Below are 16,089 nucleotides of genomic sequence, written 5' to 3'. Positions count from 1 at the left end.
TTTTTTTTTACAGGTGCTATTAAACACTGTCAAGAGAAAAGAGATAAACAATCTGATAACTTCAGATAGACACGTGGGAAACTAAACTTAGTATGTCGTCATCGCCATTAATCAATTTTTCTAACTGATTAAGCGAAAACAAACAACCCTAGGTGGGCAAGTCTGGGAGCAAGTTTTGGAGTTTTGTCTTTCCACCGCTACAGAGAAGGATCCTGAATCTTGAGACCTCAGCCAGGAAGCCTGAAAAGCACGTGTCCCACTTGGGGTTTGGGGAACTTCCCAGGAAGCACTGAGTAAAACTCCATCACCCTCTGCCTGCCTAACCCGGTGAAAGGATAAGCAATATGGGACAGGCGAGAGCGGGGAAACTCGGCGGCCCGGGGAGCTCCCCCCGCCGTCCCCACCCGCTCACCTCCGCCGCGGGGATGTTGACCACGCCGGTGGAGCGACGCTTCTCCCGCAGCTTTCTCTTCTCGATCTGCCCCTTGCCTTTCCTGGCACTGGGGCCCGAGCTCTTGCCTTTCTCCGGGGCGCCGTCCCGCTCCTCCTCGTCGCCCCGGGCCGGCGGTGTCCCCGAGGCGGAGACCGCGGCAGTGGCCGTGGGGGGCGGCTCGTCCTCGGACCGCCGGGAGCCGGGGGTGGACCGGGGCAGCGCCGCGGGGCCCACCGCGCAGTTCACGCCCCCAGAGCCGGGGGCGGCAGGTGCGGCAGCCGCGCCGCCCGGGAGGTTGTTGTTGAGCTCGTTGGCGGCGGCTGCGGCCGGAGTGCCAGGAGCCCCCGCTGGGGGCTTCCCCGTCGCGTCACTGCTGCCCCCGCTCGGAGCAGCCGGACCCGGGGGGTTCTGCTTGGCGCGCATCTTCTCGCGCTTCGCCTTCCACTCCTCCAGGAAGTCTGTGGTGCTGCCGCTGCTGCCGCTGCTGGTCCGGTAGCCACCGGTCGCCATATTCCCAGCGGGGCCGGCCGGGCTCTCACCTCAGGCCGCCCAGCCCCGCTCCGGCCGCCGCCGCCGCCTTTGCCTTCCCGAGGCCGGGAGGATGCGAGGGAACGACCCCCGGGCGCGGGGGCGGCCGAGGCTCCCCCAGTGGCCGGTGAGTCTGAGGGGAAACACAAAAGGGGGCGGGGAAGAGAAGCGTTTAGGTTCCTCGCCCGGCCGGAGGGTCGGCCTGCCGGCCCGCCTCGGAGCCCCCCGCCCCCCGCAGAGCGCTCTGACCTGTCCCCGCCGGCAAGTGGCTGCCGAGTCCCCACCCTGCAAAGTTTCCCCGACGCACCTACACAGCGGGCCTGGACGACCGCCGCCCCTCGAGGGGAGGAGAAAAGGGCCTGTCCCCACCCCCGGCCCGCCCGCCCCATCCCCGCCGGGGTCTGCGCCTGCGGCGGTCGGGGGACCAGGGCCAGACCCCTCCACCTGTCGGCCCGTCGGATCTCCTGCCCCTCGCTCCGGCCACCGTGGGCCAAGGTCCCCACCACCAACACCTTCGTTCCTGGGCGAGGCGCGAAGCCCCTAGGAGGCTCGCTGAGGCGGCGGGACGCGTACACACACCAGCTGTCCAGCCGCGTCGGGAGGGTAGAGCTCGGGCGGCCCGAGCAGCCCCTTACCTGAGAAGAGTTTTGGTGGGGGGCGAGGCGTGGGTCTGGGAGTAGGCGTCCAGGTGAGCCCGCCCGGCGGCGCGGAAGGAGCTGCTGCAAACTCGCGGCCAGATCTCACCGCTCCGCCCGGCCAGAGGGAGGGAGAAAGGGAGGGTGCGAGGGGCGGGAGGGGAACCGAACGGCGCCGAAGCGCGGGCGGAAAGGGCCGAGACGGCGCGCGAGGGGCGCGGCGCGCAGTGCGGGGGGTCGTGCCGGGCTACGCCCCGCCCCCGGCGCTCAGGTGCGCGCCGCCTGGTCCAGCCCGCCGCTGCAGCCCGCCCCGCGCCCGCCTGTCCCACCGCACATTCCTGGGCTCGCGGCCCTGCAGCGGCCGGCCCCGCGGCAACGCTGACTCGGAGCGGGACAGCCCTCCACGCCCTGCACCCCGCTCCTGTTCTCCGCCTCTTCGCCTCTCCGTCTCCCACCACTCTTCCTTTTAAGTACAAGATATATTCTTCAAGGGAAAATCTCGAATGGGGCTGGCCGAGGGGGAAAATGCAATGAAGTTGGGATGATTCAGCCCTGACTGGCTGGGATGGGAAAACAGTCGCGCGTCACTTTTCCTGGTCGCTGCCCCCTCTTCAGATGTACTAGAGTGGCAGGCAGAAGAGTTGGAAAAAGCAACAACAACAACAACAACAACAACAAAAACCCGAAACAAACCCAGGCATTCTCTCTGAGCAAAGCCTGTGGTTTCTGGGTGAAAGGGTGGGCTGAAAGAAGGAGGGGCTTAAATTATCAGGGAACTATCAAGGGTTTACTACTATTTTAGGCTTGCAAGAGAAAACGAAAAACTCATTTTAACAGTGTATTGCATTGGCACCCGAATCCTATTTGGAATTGTCCTTTTAACCCTTCTCTACACCTCTACAGAGAGAATTTAACAGTAAACCTCTCTGCCAAGATACCAAAGCTGCGTTGATGCTGATCTGATGTGACCTGGGGCGGTGATTGACTCTATTTTTCTATCTTGAACGTGTCCATAGGGCATATCTTATCCTCAGATGCAAGTAATCTAACATTTCTGGATCGGGGCTGGGTGGACTGCCACCATAATACACCTCAAGAGACAGATCTCACTATATTACAAGTAGAGCCAGGGCACATCATTGTCACAGCCTACAATTGCCAGGTCACCACTTTGAAAAAAAGAAAAAAGTAGGCGAGCCCTGAGTCACACTCTTACCTAACATAAATCTTTCTTCCTACTTAGTATTCCTGTTTTGCCCAGGTGGCACATGGTGGGTGGGCAGTCAGTGTGTGCCTGCCACAAGAATGAGATTGGGAGAAAGTGATTCACATGCTATTTATTTCTCAGAGGGAAAGTCACACAGTTCTCTCTTTGGTCTGGCTGTTGGGGTGAACATGTGGGTAGCAGGGAGAGAACTCTGGAAAAATCCTTAGAAAATTAAAGGCCTTCCTTGGGAATTGATTTCAAAGGCTGAGCCTAACTGGTACCATCCTGGGTGTGCCACCTGAAATTCCTCAATTACAGATTCACTAGAGTGCTTTGTTTTCTGAGTTTTAAAGGGGTAGTAGGAGGGTTGGGCATTAGACAGATTCACATTAATGCTTTTTAACTTACCAAAGGATTTTCACCTGGAGGGGCCTGCAGGATACAGTGGAAAGAGGATTCAGTGTGCCTGAACACAAATTCATAAGTAGCTGAGAGATCTTGGAGGTGTTGTTTAAATTCTCTGAAACTCTGCTTTCTTTACTATAAAATCAGTAACAGATGTATTTTTAAGCTATTATAAGAATCAACACTATGCTTGGTTCAAGGAAGACACTCAGTAAATATCCTCTTGTTAACAGGATATCAAACAATTTTTGGTCTCTAAGAAGTGGGGGAGGAGTGTGGGGAGAGAGAAGGCAGGCGAAAAAGATGAAGTACTGAATACAATATTAATTTGAAAATTATGGACAGAGAATAAGCTAGAATAACACTTGTGCCACATGAATTTATCATACACTTTTGGACTAGTTCTCTTAGTATTAATAGGCTCTGACTCAGGAATTGGCTACTACTGACTCCTGTGGCTTTGGGCAAGTTGCTTAACTTTTGTGCCTCTGTTTACTTACATATAAAATGGGGATAATGATACTTCCTACATTGTGAGAGTGTTGTGAAGGTGCCTGAGATCCTTGGATAAAAGGTAGTATATGAGAACCAGAGTAGTTATTATTAGTCTATAAATGCCCTAGGAACCATGGATGAAAGAGATTATTGAGGTACAAAGCACTGTGTATTATTATTGTTATCATTTATTATATGTTTTGTCTTTACCTTACCATTCTCATTTCCAAAGATGTATTTCACAGTCAGACTGCTTCCAGCCCTGCACCAAGGTATTTAGCTGAGTCAGTCCTAAATTGCAAAATGTTTGCATCTCATCAATCTTTATGTTCAGCGTTCTGATGAAATAATCCTCAAAGACGCAGAGCATGGTTTCTCAGCCATGGCTCTACTGACATTAAGGACTTGATAATTCCTAGGGGTTTGTCCTGTCCAATGTAGGATGTTTAGCAGCATCTTTGACTTACAGCCACTGGATACCAGTGGCTGCCCCTGTCCCCCAGTTGTGACTTTGCCAAATGTTCCCTGAAGGGAAGAATCTTCCCCAGTTGAGAACTGAGGTAGCTCTAAAATAACTAATATTGGTGATACACTTGCCCTTAATAATAAAAGTAAATATGATGATGCTAACAAATAAAAGGATTCATTATAATATGTCTGAATGAAATTCACTCTAAATGTTAAGTCTTACTTCATGTTTTCCAGGCAGTGGATTAGCTATGAGGTAAAATAGCCCATTTGTATGTATTGAAGTAATTAATAGGCTATTGAGGAATAGTCATTGTGCCTTCAATGCAAGTATTTCTAGAACATATGCAATTCACCCTCTAAAATCAAAATAATACCTGCATATAGTCTTAGAAGGTAAATACTTTAGTTCTGCAAGGATTATTACAAAAGACAACAATGTCCTACCTAGCCTTCCCACTCCCAAAACCCTACCCCAATTTTTGAATTCTTATATCTGTTTCTGCTAATATAAATCATCATATTAATTTTAATACCCTTTGCAGCTCCTTCTTCATTTTTAGACATACTCTATTGACTTCCTACTAGAGAAAAAGAAAATTTAGCTCTTATGCTAACTACACATACACTTTTCTTACTCCTAAACTCCTGCTCTATTTATATTACAATTTTATTAAATAAACATTTAATGTTTGTTGTGTTATGACTATGCAATATTGTTCACAGCTGAGCCATGCAGTGTACTATGACTGCATTTTTACAACTTTTGTCTTGTTACGCAATTATTTCTTTTTCCTCCACAGTTAAAACTTGCCATTTTAAAAATCATTTCATCATATTCCATATACCAGTCATAAATTGAAACCCAAATTTTCCTCCTCTCAGTACAATTAGTCATGTCAGGTAATCTATAAGTTCCATTTCTCGTTTTCTTGGAGATACTTCTCTTGGAGCCCTCCGTCCCCTGCTGTGATCTGAGCTGACTAACAGTTCATGCTCTATGGTTATCCTAGGATTGTTTCCCTAACATCCTGGGAATTATTCCTATGTAAACCTCTTGTTTCCTGAATCCCATATTGTCCTCTTTCCTTTTCTCCCCATTGTTTCAGTGGAGTACGATCTCAGTTTATTCTGGAGATAGGATTACACATTCCTGAAGACACTGTGTGTTGGAAAATGTTTTTTTTTAATCTATCTTCACATGCAACAGTTTGTGGGATGTGGAACTCCAGGTTAGAAATCATCCTTCATAATTTTATGCGAGTCACGGGGTAGCTGGTGGCTCAGTTGGTTGGGCATCCAACTCTTGATTTCAGCTCAGGTCATGATCTCAGGGTCCATGACATGAAATCCTGTGTGGGGGGTGGAGGAGGGGGAACACTCCATCTCAGCAGGGGGTCTGCACAAGATTCTCTCGCTCTGTCCTCCCCATCCCACACTCTGTCTCTCTCTCTTTAAAAAAAAAAAAAAAAGTGTCACTATATTGTCTTCTAGTTTCCAGAGTTGATGCTGAGAAGACCAAAGGCATTCTGATTCCTTTGTGTTTTCTCTCTGGAATTTTCTGAACTTTTTAACCCAAATCTTCTGGAATATTTTGGATTTGCCTTGATTTAACCTTTTTTCATTATAATATTAGGCACTTTGTGGGCCCTTTCAGTCCGCCATCTGCCCTTTAGCTAGGAAATTTCCTTATCCTATTACCTTTGGTAATTCTTCTCTTCAGTTTTCTCTGTTATCTCTAGAACTTTTGTTAAATAAATGTTTGACTTCTAAACATTCTCTAATAAATGTTTACTCTTTTCCTGTTTCCATCTCTTTGGCATGTTATTCTACTTTCAGTGAAATTTCCTCTATTTTATATGCCAACATTTCCATCCAATTTTCTGTTTCTGCCACCATTTTTTTTTTTTTTGGTAAGATTTGTTTCTTATTCTCTAAGAGTTCTTTTTCCATCCATATCATCAAGTTCTTATATCATAGATTCACCAACTTTTCTCTCCCAAAGGGAATTTCTTTAACTTTTCTTCCACTGGTCCTGCACTCTGTCTCATCTATATGTTCCTTTTTTCACTTTTTGATTGCTTTAGCCTTCATCTTTCTGTTAGAAGATTTCCTCCTCTGTCTGCCATTCATTCATATTTAAGACAGAAGTACTAAAAAGCTGACTGGATGCTTTTTTGTGAAAAGGCAGAGCTTGTGGACTGATGGTCCTCATTTAGGAGGCTAATGTTTGGACCCAGGCATTCTGTGGAGGCATGTGTCAAATGTCAGCATCTATGGGACTTTTCTCTTGGCCAGAACAGTTTCCCTGAGAGAACTTGCGTTTCTGCCTGTGTTGCCAGTTGTCAACCATTTCAGGTGTCAAGTAGGGAAAGAGGACTTAGGAAGTCTCATTACTCAATATGCAAGCTTTACCCCCTACCTATGCTCAATATTCCTGGAGTACATAAGTTCAGTACATTTGAGATTCAGCAACTGCAGAGTGTGAACTTCCGGGTCTCTGTCAGGATCAGGGGAGACAGCCTCATTACTCCTGGGCCTTAGAGAAGGGACCTGAGAATCTAACTGTTCCTTTCACAGATTTCCAACTAATTTTTTCTGTTTTCACCACCTCCTTCTGTTTTCGGAAGTACATGCTTCTGCCTCCAATTTCTGAGGTTTCTTCCGGACAAAAAGGGTTATTTCTTGTCAGTTCTGCCTCTTGCAGGTGGTTGGAAGTCACCTTTCTCTGCTCTGCTAATGTCTGTTTCCCATCTTCCATCTTCCAACATTTTGTTCTTGTCTCCCATCCCCTTTGTTGTGACTGGTTTATTAGTTTATTTTTGTTTTGGTAAAATTACTTGAGGGCATAGAGGTAAACATGTGTATTCTGCCTGTTATGTTTAACAGGAAGCCTAATCCATCCAATTTGCAGATTTCCAGATACTTTGAAATCTAATCTGTGTCGAGACCAGATAAGTAGAGCCCTCTACATCTCCTTATTGAATTACATCATAAGCCCCTATTGATAGACACTATGAGAAAGAACTCATGAGATGTATTGTCTCTAGGCTGTCTATAAAGATGTGGCATATGATATTACATAATGTTCCTATTATAATAAAAACTAGGGAAAATGTCTGACATTAATATTAAATATAGTTAACGGTATTGTAATAGCACTGTACAGTGATAGACAGTAGCTACACTTGTAGTGAGCAGAGCATAACAAAGTTGCTGAATCACTACACCATACACCTGAAACTAATGTAACATTATGTGCTAGCTATACTTCAGTATATAAAAATAGAAATAAAATAAAATGATGGTATCAGACAGAGCCTTTCACATTGTAGTCATGACCCCTTAATGGGCCATGCTTGAATTAGCTGGCTATTAGGATTTTTTAAAAAAGAAAAAAGAAAAGCATTAGAGAAAAGCACTCACATAAAGATGAAGGTTGTTTGATGACCTGTTGGTCTCAATTGTGGGAGAAGCCCCCCGTCAGCATGCGAAATTCATTCCATATGGTAAGCAGAGTCAAAAAAGTATGAAAACCAGTATCATAAATAAATATTTACAAAGATATGGAGTAGTCAAAAACTGACAAATAAAAATATGGAGTAGGGCTTATCCAATTAAAATACAAAAACCAGTTTACATAACCAAATGCACATTATAATCCTATTCTGTGGAAGGAAAAAAAGAATAGCAGAATATTCCTTTTGTTAATGGTTTTGTGGGGTTTTTTTAACCATAGTAAAACTACGTGTTATATAGCTTATAAGTTTTCCCTTGACTTCTGGTAATCTTAGGCCACAGTTGTGGCTTATCCAGGAAAGACCTAGGTTTTGTGGTACCTGAAGCTTATATAACTTAAGAAACTTCATTAAGAGAAAGAATGTGTAAGAAAATAAATATTTAGAATAAGACAGCTTTAAAAATTGCAAGTTTTAATAAATTGAAAAATGCCATAAACATTGCAAAACCCAGAAAGACAACCTAAATTATTTTACTCTGGCATATTTTATAATACTATTTTGTCTGCATTTTTATTATTGATTTTATTATTTCTTGCTGATGCACAAAATAGATGACTTTACACACAGACATATCCTCTATTTGCAGTACAAATATGTAGATTAATGTACCATACACACAGGAACTCTGATAAATTCTATTTCATACTATACCCATCAAAAAAGAAAATAATATACTCAGCATTTATAATCTTATGGCTTGTATTATGAAATATATCCTAGGTAGGAAAGAGCTTCTGTTTCAACTAGACTTGCCAACCCCTGTAAGGGGCAACCTCTTTGTTGGGGTCACTAGCCAACTTCCCCACCACTCTGAATCACTGAGGATCTTGGCTCCTGGCTGACTGTCTTCTCCTATTTATGTCACTTCGTAGTGATAACTTGCAAAGATAACCTATCCAATCTTCTGGCATCTCAGATACTTGACTTTACTTCCAATAATCTTTTCCTCTTAACCCCTCCTCAGTTAGGCAGCTCCACAGTTAGTCTCTTGACTTTGTTATCACCAGCCAGTGCACCTCCAGATTCCCAGCTTAAACATCCCATTTCCCAACCACTACCTCCTACTCCTCTAGCACACTTACTCCGGTACCCCCACCAACCATTTTGTTTCTGTTGATCCCACCGATTTTTTGTTATCTTTTTCCATGTCCTAACTTCCTTACTCAGCTTAGATTCTAAAGTTGATTGTTATTAGCCTCCTCTGTGCCTATACCTGCTCAGCTAAATAAGGTTAATTAAAAACAGTAGGGCATGCTTTCTAACCCTACTTGAAATGTATGCCCATAGTCTCAACTGGACAGTCCGTACAGTCTAGCCGTCCTGCATAAGGATCCTCATAAGCTTGCTCTTCTGTGCTCCCGAATGGCTAGTTCACTTCAGTCCCTTAAACTTCCAATACCCCTTACTCCACCCTGGCACTCAGTTGATGAACTTGCTTTCCTATTTCATTGACTAAAGTAGGACTGATCAGAGCAGAGCTCCTCGTATTCCTAAAACAGCTCTACCCACTTTCCTATACCTGGATGTACTCTCCGCCTTCTTTCTTTAAGATGAAGTTCTCTAATCCTTTCAAAAGCAGTTCTGCCATCTGTGTCTTTCCCTTCTCAGGGGTTTGCTCCTGCTACCATACTCTCCTCTTGTGCATAATCAATTCCTCGTTCTCTATTAAATCATCCCCTTCAACATACAAAAAAAAACTCTAGTAATCCCTTATGTATTAATTTTCTATTTATTGCTCTAACAAAATTTCACAGACCTAGCATCTTAAACAACACTTTATCATCATATAGTTCTATAGTAGATGTCCCACGTGGGAGTCACACATCAAAAATGAGGGTACTGGCAGGGCTGCCCTCCTTTTGGGAGGGTTTCTGGAAGAATCTGTTTCCTTGCCGTTTCCAACAGTTAGAACCTCCCACATTCCTTGGCTCCAGGTCCTCTTCCCCCATGTTCAAAACAAGCAATGTTGTATCTCTCTGTATCTTCCTTTCATTATCACAAATCCCTATGATTCTCTCTTCTGCCTCCCTTTTCCACTTGTAAGGGTCCACGATTGCATTGTGGGTACCTACATATTCCAGGATAATCTATTTTAAAGTTAGCTGATTAGCAACCATAATCCCATCTTCAACCTTAATTCTCCTTTGCTGTAATTTAACATACTCACAGGTTCTAGGAAGTAGGGCCTGGAAACACTTTGGGGGCCATTATTTGGACTCTAGCATCCTCTTAAAGCAAAAAACAAAAACAAAAACAAAACAAACAAACAAAAACTTATCCTTGACTGGGGGACCTATTCTGGTCAATGTCCCATTTCTCCTATGGTGTTCAGTCAAAATTCTCGGAAGAGTCATCTTTACTCACTGTTGCAGTCTTATGGGACTGGGTCACCAACCAGTGGGCTCTGTGCTAACTCCAGGTAGTTAATGTTACCACTGAATTAATTGTAGGACATCTGATTAGTGTTCAGAAAGTGGGAGAACTGGTTAGTGTGAGAACCCACCCACCAACATTTGGTGTCAGAATTGTTGAGAGTAAAGGAACACACTGCTTCCCCTTTTACCTGGCCAAGTTGATGATGTGATTTTTTTTTTTTAAGTAACATCTGATCATCTGATGTATTATTTGCCCCATGGGTACAGGTCTGTGAATCATCAGGCCTACACATTTCACAACACTCACCATAGCACATACCCTCCCCAATGTCTATAACCCCACCACCCTATCCCTCCCCTCCCCCAGCAACCCTGTTTGTTTCATGAGATTAAGAGTCTCTTATGGTTTGTTTCCCTCCCGATCCTATCTTGTTTCATTTTTTCCTTCCCTACCCTGCTGCCCACAACCCCCACCTTGCTTCTCAAATTCCTCATATCAGAGAGATCAAATAATTGTCTTTTTTTTTAATAATTGTCTTTCTCTTTGACTTATTTCACTCAGCATAATACCCACTAGTTCAATCCATGTCATTGCAAATGGCAAGATTTCATTTCTTTTGATGGTTGAATAGTATTCCATTGTATATATATACCACAAAGATGTGATTTCCTGACAATCCAGTGATGGTACTCTCAGGTATCTCCCCTAGAGAAACTTGGACATGAACACAGGGACACATGGACATAAAGGTTCTTCACTGCAGTACTCATCGTAGTAGTGAAAATGTGGAGATGTACCTGTAGTTAACAGGAGAGTGAATATATAAATTTACAGTTTATTAATACAACAGAACATTTAGAGCATTTCAGATACATCATTAAAACCCAGTTTCAAATGGATATGTAATATATACTATTCATATAAATTTCTAAAATGTATAATAAAAATAAACATATGCATATATTTGACAAATACATACTTTTGTAATATAAACACAAACACGGCAAACCACCAAATTCAGTGTATTAGTGACTCCTGAGGACAGATGGGAGAAAAAGATAGAGGAACTATAATTTGCTTTATTTATGTATTCATGTTTTATTATTCAAAAAAATAGAAGAGATCAGGGGCACCTGGGTGGCGCAGTCAGTTAAGCATCAAACTCTTTGTTTCCACTCAATTCATGGTCTCAGTGTTGTGATTGAGCCCCACCTCAGGCTCCGTGCTCAGCATGGAGTCTGCTTAAAGCTCACTCTCCCTCTTCACTCCCTTCCTCCCACCCCCCCCACTCTTTCTTTCTCCCTTTAAAATAAATAAATCTTTTAAAAATAAAAAATAAAAGAGATCTAAGATAAATTTTTCAAATCATTAACATTTGTTAAATCTCAATGGGGGATGGGGAGGACCTAGGCTCTTTGTTATATTATTTTCTATACTTTTATATGTTTAAAATATGCTACAATTTAAAGTAATTTTTAAAGGAAAATTTCTGGACTTGGATAAATCATTTTATAAGACAAGGTTTGATTTTTAAAAGGCCAAAACTTTAACAAAATTGTACTTGACCATCACGTCTTGGAGCAACCTTAAAACAGCCCTGTTTTTTTATGCCTAGCAAAAGAAGAATCAAAATTGTATAAAATTTAATGGAGCCATGTACCCTGGAAATACTTGAAGTGGTTTATGGCTTGGGGCAAAGGAAGAAAATTGAAGGCATACCAATTTGAGAGGGCACAATCCGCTTGATAATCACTGATCTTCCCTCTAATATCTGGAAACATGTTGCTAAACCATCTCCTAAACCACTTTCATTCAATAGGCAAACAACTGGAAGAAACGGCTGGTGCCTCTCATTTCAACAAGCTCTTTATTATTATTTATTTAATAATATATTTGTTTATATTATTTTATATATATAAATATATATCATATTTTAAATATTATATATAATATATTTACATATATAAATATTATATAAATAGATTTCATATATAAATACATATATTGGAATACTTCTTCAGTGGCATCAGTGTGCAAATTAAATAATAATAATAATTTATTATTAAATAATATAAACAAATATACAAACACTACATATTTTTATACATTTTAATATATTATATATCTCTAATATTTATATTTATTTATCTATATAAATATATTTATATACTCAAGAAGTAGTCCAATTTTTCTGCTCCGATTTCAGAAACTTGACAATTCATTGTCATGTTCCAAATAATGAAAAAATATGTCTTTGTCAAGGAAAGCTTCGTGCAGACAGAGTGTTTGGTTCTCTGGGCGCGGTAACATACCTGGTTGAGCGACTTTGCTGAAGGTGCTCCACGCGTCGTCATGACTCATTGCCCTCAGCATCAACAGGAATTGATTCATGCCAGCAATTCTCAAAGGCGTCTTGTTTACTGCTGTGAAAGTCATCAACTCTATCACAGCCTGGTCCTGACCTCAGCCTTTTCAAGAAATTTTGACTAGAAAAGAGATCAGAGTAGGAAGCTCTTCTCTATTACACTTAGTCCACTAACTTTACAAAGAATACATCTTTAAGTATGTGATTGAACTTCATGCTTAAGTTGTATGTGCGCTCTTCTAAGGAGAGAGAGGCAGACAGAGAGAGAGAGAGAGAGAGAAAGAGAACAGTTCTCAGAACAATGTAATTAAGAGGACTTCCTTCCTGGTTTTGTTACATCATAGATGTTTCTGACCAGGAGACTAAAGCAAATCTTTTGATTAAGGCTCTACAGAGGGTATTATGGATACTGCTAAAAGGAACCCACCAATTCATAGCTGAGCACCATTTCAGGGAGTGAAGATAGAATGCAGGCAACACTGTAAGCTTTCCAGTGAGGAGAAGGGCTTTCTGTGGTCTGAAGCAAACTGAGAAAGTTGTTTTTTTTTTTAAAGATTTTATCTATTTGACATATAGAGAGAGACAGCGAGAGAGGGAACACAAGCAGGGGGAGTGGGAGAGAGACAAGCAGGACTCCTGCCAAGCAGGGAGCCTGATGTGGGGCTTGATCCCAGGACCCTAGGATCACGACCTGAACTGAAGGCAGACGCTTAACAACTGAGCCACCCAGGCAGCCCCCCCACTGAGAAAGTCTTATTAATTTCCCTACAAACAGAAATTTTCAATATCCCCAAACACCATAGAATTCTTTTACAAACAGAAATTTTCAATATCCCCAAACACCATAGAATTCTTTTGCAAACAGAAATTTTCAATATCCCCAAACACCACAGAATTCTTTAACAAGTTGCTTCTGCTCCAATGACTTTAAAACACAAACTAATCCTTTTTGCGCCCCCCACCCCCCGGAGAAAGCTTCAACAATATACCTAACCAAAGATAGTTTCATTAATTTATAGTGGTGATGAAGCAGGAATTCAACTTAATCTTGGGGTATGTTTTTGACCTGTAGGAGCCAATGTTTTGAGTGTTTATTACCACTAAAAAAGAAGTGAAATCAAGAGGATGACATAAATGACGTAACTTTTTTTTTTTTTTTAATACCATAACCCCACTTCTTATTCAAATCAAAAGCATCCTTTCACTGGAATTTACTACTGAGTACAGCTAAGGTTGTCTTTGATTTTATTGGCACTCAAATTAATGAAGACAATATTTTGCATAACAACACTAATAGCAGTAAGTCCTTGCTTACTACACACTAGGGACTGCGCTGTCACTTCGTGTGTAACACCTAACAATTCTCAACAGTCCTATCAGGGGAGCACTAATATTCCTTTGACAGATTAGCAAACTGAGGCATAGAGACAGTAAGTAATTTGTGCAGTGTCACAGCTAGTACATGATAAAACTAAGTACTTCAGCATGTAGCTGTCTGATTCCTGAGCCCATCCTATATTATATGTCAAAGGCATTTATTTTCAATGCTATAAAGCAAACTAAATGCAAACAGACTAGTTTCTGTGCATTTTTCCGTGAAAGATTTGTTTCGGTTTCATCAAAATTTTAGGGTTTCATAATCAGTGATTCTTAGGACTAAGAACAACTGCCTTAGACAAACCACAGCACTTGGGAAACCTGAGCAGCCCCTTCCCTCTCTGTCTTTGCATCCTAGTGTCTGGTCTACAGCAGGCGCTCTGCATATAAATACTTCTCAAATGGCAGGATGGCTTGTCCTAAGGTTGCCCTGGAAGCAGACTGTCCGCCCAGGCTTCCTGGGGCAGGGGGCACAGTTCTGGTTGGAGAAGTAGTCCTGGGTGTATGTGCATAGTCAGCCTTTGATCCTCAGAGTCACCGATTCAGAACTCTGATAGTTATCAGCAATTAGAGAATGTATTAATTTTCAACAGCACATTCACATTAATGTAGCCCACTTGCCTGATGTCTAAGCGCCAAATAACTCATTGATTTATGATGAAAAATATGAAGGTCAGAAACGCAGGAATGTTAAAGTCATTACTAAGAGCGTGTAATCTCCAAGAAGGCAGACCTACAGGGGAGTGAAAACATAACTGGAAGCTTACCTGGTGAATTTGGAAAATGAACAATAGAGGTTAATTCGAGGAATCCAGTGTTTACTGCCCTTTGGTAAGAGAGCCAGAGCATTCATACCCACAAATAAGGAGAGTCTTGCCAAAGAGAGCAGAATGGCTCTCCCCAGGACCTTTGCATTCCATCTCTTGTTTACTAAGGAAGCTGCTAACTTGGCTACTGACGGACACATTCTTTCTTTGTATATGCTAATGATTTTAATCTGGTTATGGTCATAGTTTATTAGTCAGACCTCTTTCAGGTGAATTTGAATATTTCCACAAAATCCATCTGTTTAGTTTTTTAAAATTATTTTAAAAATATATTTAAAGATTTATTTATTAGATAGAGAGCATGCACCAGAGGGGAGGGACAGCAGAGAAGGGAGAAAGAATCTGAAGCAGACTCCAAACTGGTCTTGGAACCCAACGTGGGGCTCAATCCCATGACCACAACATCGTGACCTGAGCCGAAACCAAGAGACCGTGGTTTAACAAACTGAGACTCCCAGGCACCCCATTTATTGAAGTTAAATTCTCCCTGGACAATGTTATTGGTGGGCATTCTACTATAACTTCAGTGTGCTGATGACTAACATTTTCTAAAGCCCCTCAGTAAAAATCTGTGGTCCGTTGATCTTCCAATAGAAATTGCTCCTCATTTTAAAGTTACTGTAAAAGCTACGTGAAGAGAAGGATTGTGGGTCATTCATAAACACTTTGGGGGTGTACCTACTGTGCATCAGGCTTGTTCCATGCAAGTTACTGTTTAGACAATGGAGAACGAGGATGGATGACAGCTCCTGCCTTCAATGTACTTGCAGGTGGGTAAAGACATCCGTAACAAAAACAGATACTACAACAGAATATCTGTATAAAAAGACTTGGAAAGTGCATTCCAACAGACGGACCCACAGAAGCTCAAACACAGAATTGTAAAGTGTGCACAAGAAATGGGGAAAGTGGGGCCCTTGGAAGGCTGGGAGGGGAGACACAGGTGAGCTGGGGGAAATGGAGGCACAGGGATGACAGGGCTTGAGCTCTTTAGGACCAAAGGCAGGAGACATTTCCTCCCTCTCCCCCTCTCCCACGCTCCTTCCCTCATCCCCAGAACATTCGTCTTTCTATATTTGCCTCTTGGGCCTCTAGTTATTAATTCTCTGTTTCTTTCAGAAGCTTCTGTTTTGGGGTGGCTGGGTGACTCAGTGGGTTAGGCCTCTGCCTTCAGCTCAGGTCATGATCTCAGGGTCCTGGGATCGAGCCTTGCATTGGGCTCTCTGCTCAGCAGGGAGCCTGCTTCCCCCTCTCTCTCTGCCTGCTGTTCTGTCTACTTGTGATCTCTCTCTGTGTCAAATAAATAAAATCTTTTTTTAAAAAAAGCCATTTAAAAAAAAGAAGCTTCTGTTTTCTCAGGTTCATTTTTTAAATCAATAATTTTTTGAAAACTGGGGACCTTGGCTATTTCAGTCAGTACAGCATGCAACTCTGGATCTCAGCGTCATGGGT

General features: G+C 42.7%; 1 protein-coding gene across 2 annotated transcripts in view; it reads right to left on the bottom strand.

The window, feature by feature from the left end:
* Positions 1-1,314, bottom strand: part of PAWR (pro-apoptotic WT1 regulator) — a 119,921-nt gene extending 118,607 nt beyond the window's left edge. The window contains exons 1-2 of one of the 2 annotated variants that reach the window (XM_046012991.1): positions 1,269-1,314; positions 413-1,094 (exon numbers count right to left, since the gene is read on the bottom strand). In XM_046012991.1, coding sequence (XP_045868947.1) covers positions 413-943 — 531 coding nt within the window. In that variant the 5' untranslated portion in view covers positions 944-1,094; positions 1,269-1,314. Of the gene's footprint in view, positions 1-412; positions 1,095-1,210; positions 1,244-1,268 lie in introns of those variants that run through there. The other variant, XM_046012990.1, reaches the window with a different exon arrangement.
* Positions 1,315-16,089: the final 14,775 nt, after the last annotated feature.

This window comes from Meles meles, chromosome 7 (assembly GCF_922984935.1).
Source record: "Meles meles chromosome 7, mMelMel3.1 paternal haplotype, whole genome shotgun sequence".
In the NCBI taxonomy this organism is placed as follows: Eukaryota; Metazoa; Chordata; class Mammalia; order Carnivora; family Mustelidae; genus Meles; species Meles meles.
Note: the sequence above shows the minus strand (reverse complement) of the source record. Positions and strands in the feature narration are given on the sequence as shown.